The 9,581-nt window shown below is 47.2% G+C and overlaps 1 protein-coding gene across 1 annotated transcript; it reads right to left on the bottom strand.

The window, feature by feature from the left end:
• Positions 1 to 6,416: 6,416 nt before the first annotated feature.
• Eid2b (EP300 interacting inhibitor of differentiation 2B) lies at positions 6,417 to 7,873 on the bottom strand. Its single transcript, XM_005399765.2, has one exon. The coding sequence runs from the start codon at positions 7,781 to 7,783 to the stop codon at positions 7,325 to 7,327; it is 459 nt and encodes a 152-aa protein (XP_005399822.1). The 5' UTR covers positions 7,784 to 7,873; the 3' UTR covers positions 6,417 to 7,324.
• Between the last annotated feature and the right edge of the window lie 1,708 nt (positions 7,874 to 9,581).

The following is a 9,581-nucleotide window of genomic DNA, read 5'->3' as shown; positions in this document are numbered from 1 at the left end:
GAAATTTATTTGCAAAAACATATGGGGAGGAAAAAAAAAAAAAAAAAAAAAAAAAAAATCCTTCCAAGTTTGTCTTCCCACGAAGCTTTGGTTCCATTCATATTTATGCAGCACCTGGGAGAAGCACAGACCTTGAGCCGCTCAGCCCCCGACTCACAGCAGCACCTTTCAAAGGGCAGCTGGCCCCAAACTCGGGGCTGTGTCCTCCTCAGAGCACAGTCCGGAGCAGGAACGTGGTGTCCCCTCATCTCATCCTCTCAAGAAGTGCGTTTCCTCCCGAATCTACCTTTGGGTCATTTTCCCTATTGGTTCCTCTCCACCGCCGCCCAGCCCAGCCCCCAGGACTCCGAGCTCTTCTGTCTGCTGTGGTCTTGACCGAGAGCAGCTTCCCGCGTGCAAGAGAACACGCAAGCCCTAAGCCGGGACAGTGCGGCGCTCGGGACCTTCGCCTGTGGCGCTTCGCTTCGCTAACTGGTCAAAAGCCCTGAGATCCCCGCTCTAAGCACTCAGAGGAAGGACCGGAGCGAGGTGTGCTGATGGGGCCTGGAGAAAGTTGGGGGTCGCCAAGGCCCGCAGAGACTGGCACTTAGTGCTGTCTTAGTACTGCGCTCACCACGGTTTCCAGGCTGAGGCAGCCGGGTAGCGTCGCGCACTCTTGGCCACCAGCGATGATACCTGGTCTTCCAGGTCCACGCTCTGGAACGAGGGCAGGACCTGACAGCCACCTAGCACTCCCCGTTCCCCCCATCTGTTGTTTTCCTTTAGGAAATAACAAATCCTTGTCACAGGCACTAACGTGTTGGAAGGTATGAAGCAAACTCAAATTACTAAAATGAGCATAAGGAATATGAATAAAGCATAAAGAATATGTTGGCTGGAAAGGTTATCGGGTGGGTTAACTTAAACTTAGCAGAGTTGAGTTTAATATAAGGCTGGCCTCCCGCTCCTCCACACGCGCGCCCATGTGCGCGCACACTTACGCACACCTTTTAGGAACTTTACAAGGCGATCTCCTAACCCAGGTAAACGTGCTAAAATCTTAGGGGAGGAAGGTCCGTTTGGGCAGAGTGGATTTTGAGAAGGTGAAAGCGAAGGTGCAGAGCAGACTCACTTCAGCGTGGGAAAGAACGCTGTAGGCGTCGAGTTCAGATCCACAAGGGAGCGAGCACTTTAAACCCGGTTATGCAACCCTAAGGCGTGGACGAGGTGAAAGCGGAGGCCCCGTGAGAGCACCGCATTCCAGAGGAAGGGTCAGCGCTGCGGCACAGCTGCAGCTACCGACCCAAGGGCAGGAGGCCAGCGGCAGGGCCAAAGCGTGGGGAGGTGAGGCTCACTGCCTGGCTCTTTTCCAGAATAGCTTTCAATTTGTAAGTAACAAAACTTCACCCCCAATAGCCATAAACAGACCTTGGAATATTCTTAAAATTTTTTGTTAACACATGTTTGCAATACCTAATAATTACACTCATCATGGGGAACTGGTACTTGTACATATCTAATTCCTTTTTTTTTTTTTTTTTTTTTTTCATATCTAATTCCTTTTACTTCCCTTGGAATAGCCTTTTTTTTTTGGAGGCAGGGGGAACCAGGATTCGAACTGAGGACATGGTGCTCACCAGGCAGGTGCTGTGCCACTGAGCCATATCCCAAGCCCCTCTTGGAATATTCTTTAAAATATGCAATACCTACATAAAGGAAACTTTAAAATTTTTTTTTGGTCTTTTCTTCCGGTACCAGGAATCGAACTCACCACCTTGTGCTTGCCAGGCAGGTGCTTTGCCGCTGAGCTAAATCCCCAGCCCCCATAAAGGAAACTTTAAAACACATTTTGGGACCTAAAGAAAGTACTGGAACAAATGGGGACTTACCAGATAGGGAGACATCACAAACATGCCAATTTTCACTCAAAAGCATATTATTTAATGCACTCCAAATAGAAATACCACTCGCTTTTGTAAAAACTGCAGTGAATACAGGTGGTCCAAAGTCTCACAATAGGGGGAAAAATACCTGAGTAGCCAGAAAAGAATACAAAAGAAGCAAATGAGGGTAGACTAATACTCCTAGAATCTAAAATATTTCAAATGAGTAACAGTTTTAATGTTAGTATTTTTATTTTTTAAATTAAGTTTATTGGTACATTTTCGATAATCATTTTACATAATGATCACATTCATTACAGGGAATTTGTACCAGTACATGATATAAATAATGTTAGCATTTAAAATTAAAGCATTCCTTCATGATCGTGCAGAGGCAAAGCCTTTTACTGTGACTGAGAGCCTATAAGTCACAAAAGAAGAAAATTATGTACATCTACATGAAAACAAATACTTCTATGCAGAGCAAGAGGTTCAAAAACAGTCAGACTGAGCCGGGGTGTGGGGCATGCGGGAACTCTCAGCACTCTGGGAGGCTGAGGCACAAGAGTCACAAGTCCAGGCCCACCCTGAGCAATTTAATGAGACCTTGTCTTAAAAAAAAAAAAAAAAAAAAAAAAGAGGAGATACTGTATCCCTCAGTGCAAAGGCCCTGGGTTCTATTCCCAATGAGTGGTTGTGTGTGGTGGGGGAGGGGAGGGAAGCAATCACCACTGAGGAAATCCTTCCATCTTATATCACAAAGGGCTAACTAATAACACAAACTGACTTGAATATAAGCAGCCAGTAAAAAGTGATATAAATGATAGACTTCCGGGCACGGTGACACATACCTGTAATCCCGGCACTTGGGAGGCTGAGGTAGGATCGCCCTGAGTTTCAGGCCAGCCTGGGCTACATAGTGAACTTAAGGCTGGCCTGGACTACACAAGGAGAGCCTGTCTCAAAAAAAAAAGTAGGGGGCTGGGGATTTAGCTCAGAGGCACAGCACCTGCCTGGCAAGCACAATGTTGTGAGTTCGATTCCAGGTACCGGAAAAAACCCCAAAAAACAAAACAAAAAAAGTATATATACGTGTGTGTGTGTGTGTGTGTGTGTGTATGGACAGTTCACAGGGAAGCAAAAACAAATGGTTTATATATATAGAAAACATATGTTCTCCATCATAGAGAAACACAAACTAGAGTGACAGAAATGATGTTCCACTGCCTGATTCTCCAAAGTCTGATTGGCCAGGCTGTGGGAAACAGGCTCATTCATCACTGGCAGAACGGAGGGCAAAGCTCTCTCATAATCCCTATTAAAAACACCTATGCCTTTACCCTTTAATCCAGAGCTTCCTGTTAGACATCTGCTCTATGGAAAATGAGTAGGCACGTACAAATACACAGGAAATACTGAAACATTTTGGAAACACAACCAAGTATGACTACTTCATTATATTACAATACAGCCCTACATTGTAGTTGTTAAAAAAAAGAAAAAAATATGCAAATCTCTCCAATGTAAGTGAAAAACCCCAAGATGATGATACAGGTAGATACTATGCTACCTTGATTTGAAAAGGGGAAAAAGCAGAATATCTATGCGTTAATATTATCCCCTAGTTACTGCAGACTGATCAGGCCCACAATCTCCCAAACGAGCAGATGGCAAAGGTTTAAATAAATGAGACAAATGAAATGATTTCAGGGCCCTGGGAGGCTTAAAACCCTCTCACAGAACTCGAGAATCTGGGGGCTAAGATGAAGAACTTCTCTACATGGCCCATATTTACTAGGTTTAAAAACAAAGGAGGGGAATACTGAAGAAAATGCAGGAATCTGGGCAGGACTTGGGAATCCCTCTAAGGACTTCTCCAAGTAATACATTATGTTAATTTAGGAGAACTATGTTATCTCCAGGAAGGCCTTCACCACAGGTGTGAGAAGTCTGCAGCCACGGTTGCCTTTTAGATAACTGGGGTTGTGGCCAAACATCCCCAGCTGTGGCCTTATTTGTCCTTTGAGGCGACCCAACTTCACAGGCCAACACAGGCCTCAGTGGGGACCAGTGACTCATAGAGGTTCACTTACTATGAGTTCACTGCCCATCTCCAGACAAAGGGCCTAGGCCTCGGGCAACTTCACACGTAGGCACGAAAAGCCAATTGTTTAATATTAAATCCTGCTAAGAGCCGCTTCATAGTAATCTCCAACAAATATCTAGGTTGATTTCAATTTATACATGCATTAGGAAATTGTCAAAAGTCATTCAGTTAAAAAAAGCAAATACAGATGAACAAACAAAATACCAAACCACTGACAAAGGTACTTGTCAGGAACAGTTTTCAAGTCAGCAGACCCAGGATAGGAAAAGGAGGTTAACTTCTTACAGTATATCTTTCGATATGTTGTGTTTTACTTTTCTCTCCTTGCTGAGATAAAATACTCAGTACCAAAAGTTAAAGAGGGAAAGGTTTATTTAGTTCAGTTTGTAGAAGTTTCGGTCCATAATTAGCTGGGTGGTGTGGCAGAGGGGCATCACAAAGGAGAAATAGTTCATGGCAGGCAGAAGGTAGCAAAGCAAGCAGGGGGCAAGACAAGCCTCTTTCTGCCCCAATCAGTGCACTGATTTAGTAATCACCCACTCTCACTCCTAGTGTTGCACCATTAATCAATCATACACTCTCTTTTTTTTTTTTTTTTTAGTCTTTTTGAGACAGGGTCTCACTATGCAGTTCAGGATGGCCTTGAGCTCACTTTGTAGCCCAGGCTGGTCTCTAACTTGCAACGATCCTCCTGCCTCAGCCTCCCAAGTGCTGGGATTACAGGCATGTGCCACCACACCTGGCACTCAGTCATACATTCTCAATTCAGCCACCTCTGAAAAAGCCCCTCCTATGACTGTGTGAGGCTTTGGGAGTTTTTCTAGACACAAGACATAACATTCTGCCCCTGGCCCCTCAAAGACTCATGCGCATTCCTTTACGCAAAAGGCATTTAGCCTATCTCTAAAGTCCAAAGAGTTTCAGCATTGCTGAAAAGTCCAAATGCAAAGTCCTCTGAGATTTAAGGCAAATTCTTAGCTTCGAGCCCCTGTACAAATGAGAAGTAAACACTTCCAACATTCAATGGCACAAGATAGACATTTCCATTCCCAAAGGTACAAATAGGGGGATACAAAGGAATGAGACCAAAGCAAGTCCAACATCCAGCAAGGCAAACATTAAGTCCTACAGTTCCATGTCTAGCATCTGAGGTAATCTGTGGCAAGATGTGAGCTCCAAAGGGCACAGGTAGCACCATGTGTATAGCGCTGATGGTTGAAGCTCCCACAGCTTCTCCCTTGGGCTGGCTCTGCTCCTTCCTTGCAGTTTTCCTTAGACAATCCATGTTCCTGGCTTCTCCAAACTTCTAGGGTCTCCACTGTACTCTTTCACACACTGCCCTTTTAGGGGCACACTGCCTGGCTCCCAGGCCTTCTTCTGAAATCTAGGTGGAAGCCTTCCTGATCTCACAACTCTTGCATCCCGCATGTACCTCAAACCACTACCATGTGGATAATGTCAAAGTTTGCTGCCAGCTAGAGCAGTTGCCAGACTTCCTTCTGTCTCAGCTGTAGGGGTCAAGTGCCTATGAACCAAATCCCGAGGAACAACTTCCCTAGGCTACCACCATTCTGGAACATGGTGCTCTGGGACTCTTTTCTCAAAGCAAAGTCACCTTTGCAACTCTAAGGCTATAAAAAGTTGGAGTCCTGCTGTTTCTTGTGATGCCCTCAGGCCATCTTTTTGTTGTCTTCTAAAATACTTGTTTTTCTCTTTCTAGTCTTTTCAGTGGTATTTCTCCTCTCTTCCATCTTTGCAGGCCTCAACTTTACTTGAGCTTCCTTTCTGGCCAAACTCAAAAGGTTTTAAATCAGTCTGCTGGGCTCTTTGCTCTTGATTCTCAACATAAACCTGGTTTAAAGCTTCCAACAGTAGCCATGGCAATGCCCTAACATTAGTCTGTCTTAAAATTTCTTCTGCTAAGATTAATTAGTCTGCCACCCTTAATCTTAGTCTAGGGCAAAGTCTATGGACACTGCCTGACAAACTTTCTGCCATGCCATAACCCACATTGCCTGGAGTCGAACAGCTGATGCAGTCCTTCCCCACACAAACCTCCTTCTGAGCCTGGTCTTCACTAGCATTATTTCTGTCAGCATTTGGGTCTTCTGGGTCCTGAATCTCCCATCAAGTACAGCCTAAGTCATTCCAGCTCTACTTTTCCAGCCAGCATTTCCAAACCTAACTCTTCCTCTTCCCACAAGCCAGCTCCGAAGGTTCCTAAACCACATGGTCAGGGACGGTCACAGCAACGACCCCACTTCTCCAGTACCAAATTCTTACTTTTTTCTCATTGCTGACACAAAATACCCAACACTCCAAGTTAAAGGGGGAGAGGTTTATTTAGCTCACTTTGCAGAGGTTTCAGGGCATGATCAGCTGGTTCCAAGGCAGGGTGGCGTGGCAGAGGGGTATCATAGAGGAGAAACAGTTCATGGCAGGCAGAAGGTGACAGAGCAAGCAAGCAAGCAAGGAAGCAAGGGGAAAGACAAGCTTCTTTCTGTCCCTTATACTGTATCCAGGCCACCAGGATCAGGGTAGTGGTGGTGCCAAACCAATCAATGGACTCTTTAGTAATTACTCATCCGTAATCCTAGCACTGCCCCATGAATCAGTCACACACTCTAGATTCAGCCACCTCTGAAAAAACCCCACCTATGATCACACGAGGCTTTGGGGGGAGTATCTAAATACAAGCCCCCACACTTTGTTTTTTTGAGCCTTGTGAACACAGTCTGGAATAAAACAGTTTAAACAATAACAAAAAGAAATCTATTACCACACCTACCCAATTTCATGTGGTCTTAAAAAATATACTTATCTCATTATAAATACGTTTTCTTGAGGACTACAGAGCTGAAGTTTTTTTTTTTCAGAAAACATGGAAATTAATTTTACACAAGAGCTGTCAGTTGACAATGAGATGACCACGGATGACTCCAGGTTCTCTCAATAGCCTTCCAATCCTAACAACTCGGACAGGAGCGGACTCCTAACAACTGCATTTCCTTTAAGTCTTCGGTCAGCTTGGCTACTTTCTTTGGGTTCTACCACTGGCCATTTTTCTTACAACTCATCTTTGCAAAACCATCCCTTATAATGTTGAAGGAGTCCGCACGACCGCTGAAGGAAGGGTGACTAACAGTCACAACGCCATGTCCTAAGTGTCCCGGGAAGCAGCTTCTAACAGTCTCGGGTGCCCTTGCACTTCTTTTTCCGGCTGCTTCTGCGTCCCACTGTGCACTGCAGCGTTCTCTTCGAAAGCTTGCATTTCCCCTCTAACGACCACGTAGGTCTGTGCAAGCCCGCCTTCGCCTTTTCACCGGACCTCCTCGCCACCCACCTCATCGCCGACTCAGTCGGCCAGAGGACTGCCGGCCCCCGCGGCAGTCACAGCGAGGGCGAAAGCTACGGCATCGGAGTCCATCTCGGGGGGATTCGCATCAAAGGCTGCTTCCCTCGCCCTGCAGCCTTCCACAAACAGCCTGCGGCGTGCCTCGATGTCTCGGAGTGTCCTGACTGGGATCATGGGGGAATTATTCAGGTACTGGCGGAATAACCGCTGGTGATGAATTCCTATGAGGCCCAGCTGCCCGTGCAGGCTGGGCATTGACACAAGCCCGGGGACGTGGCTGGGGATCGGCCCGGGAGCTGGGTCCCGCACCCTTGCCACCGGGCGGGCAGCGTCCAGCACTGGGCCTTCCTGGGCTTCCCGCGCCCGCCTCCTGCCGCCCAGTCCAGTCTGCAAGACGGCGCTGTCGCCATTCGCTGCGCTCATTTCTGGGGCACTGCTCTCCCCGCGGAGCTGGGACATCTCCGAGGCTGATTACACTCCGCGGCTGCCTGAGCCTTTCCACAAAAACAATCCTGAACGTGCGTTTCGTGGATGTGCGCGTGCGTGGATTTTGGCGCGTGCGTACACGTTGTGGGTGTGCAAAACATCGCTGGCCTGCGTAGGCACTGTGCGCAATCCTGGAGCGTCCCCTAGCGGTCTTGGGTACCATCACGGCTGTAACCAGCTTGAGGGTTAGAGCCAGTTCAACCTTCAGGTGGAAGCTGGGAGCGGTGATGCACATCTGTAATCCCAGCACTCCGAGAGGCAGACAAAGGACAACCGAAAGTTGGAGCCGAGCCTGGGCAATTTAGCGACTTAGGGAGACCTCGTCCCAAAGACAGAAAAAAAAAGGGGGGGGGCTGGAGATGTAGCTCAGTGTGAAGGCCCCGGATTCAGTCCCCAGTATCCCTCCAACACCTCAAAACCCACGAGGAACTCCTCATAAGTCATTGTCCAGCTCCCATCTTAATGGAACTCTGTAGATTTTTCTTTTTCTTTTTGCAACAGGGTCTCATTATAAAGTTCGTGCTGGCCTTGAGCTCACTTTGTAGCACAGGCTGGTCTCGAACTTGCAACGATCCTCCTGCCTCAGTCTCCCGAATGCTGGGATTACAGGTGCGCGCCACCTGGCCTGGCAACTCTATAGATTTTAGATTTGTAAACTTGAAAGAATACTGTTGCTTTTGGAAAATTCATGTCTTCTTTCTCTACTAGCATTTCTGAGGATTGCGCCTCCTTCTCCCTCATAGGCACCTCATCTTTGCCTACACTTTACAAAATGCCCTGCTAGGTTCACTGTTAGGCTGATGCTCTGTCAGTCAGACTTTAAAACGACCCCCTCTGCCTCCTGGCACTGAGCCTTTTGTGTAATTCCCTCCCCTTGAGTGTGTTTGGTAGTTTCCTGCTGCCTCAGCCTCTCCAGAAAGGAGAGCAGCCTGCCCAGGTGACCAGGTGCACCAGTGTAATAAGGTGGGTTGGTCACACGTTCCTGTTCCTATTCTCCCCTGGATGTGACCAGTAGCAAAGTCACCAGTGAAATCTCTTGCGCATTTCCTTGGGTGTTCTCCTCCTCTGACTCCAGAGGAGGCTCTTGCCCACAGGTCTTCATTCTGTCCGCTGCCCCAGGATTGGTGGAGCCAGCTCCCTCGGCCCTCCTCCCGTGTGACCTCCTTAAAATGCAGTGACTCTTTTTAGGATCCGTGAATGTAACGAGCATCTCCTGTGCTCTTTTGGTTTCACCCACCTATCACCCAGAAACACAGCAGCGTGTGTGAGAGCTATGATTTGTTCCTAACCTACTGAATATAGTAAAAGTGATGAGATGTCAGACGTCACTCTTGTCACTACACCATAGCGGATGGCCTTTGTTTGTTTGCTTGTTTTGAGACTGGGCCTCACTATGTAGTTCAGGCTTCTCTATGCAGCCCAGGATGGACCAGACACATGGAGATCCTTTTGCCTCTGAGTGCTGGGACTACAGGCATGCCACCACCATGCCAGGCCCATCATAGCAGATGGCAGTTGAGACTCTTCCTCAGTGGCTTTGAGGAAGATGCCATGTCCAGTAGATACTACATCTGGGATGACCGCTGTAATTGGAGTCACACCTGACTTGGTTTATGGCTATTCGTCATTCTTCAAGATGATCCATCTGGCGCCTACACAGGTCTATTGGCTGAGTTAAATGGGGATTTGATGGGAACCACATCTTTTATCTTTTCTCCTCCTTCTTCTTCTTCTCCTTCTCCTCCTCCTGCTCCTCCTTTCTTCTTCTTCT

This window comes from Chinchilla lanigera, unplaced genomic scaffold, assembly GCF_000276665.1.
Source record: "Chinchilla lanigera isolate Chin_1 unplaced genomic scaffold, ChiLan1.0 scaffold00067, whole genome shotgun sequence".
Lineage (NCBI taxonomy): Eukaryota > Metazoa > Chordata > Mammalia > Rodentia > Chinchillidae > Chinchilla > Chinchilla lanigera.
The sequence above is the reverse complement of the archived record's forward strand: the minus strand, read 5'-3'. Positions and strand labels throughout refer to the sequence as shown.

Bases quoted from the DNA above. Each gene is read 5' to 3' on its own strand.
- Eid2b (XM_005399765.2), bottom strand. From the start codon at position 7,783: ATGTCCCAGCTCCGCGGGGAGAGCAGTGCCCCAGAAATGAGCGCAGCG.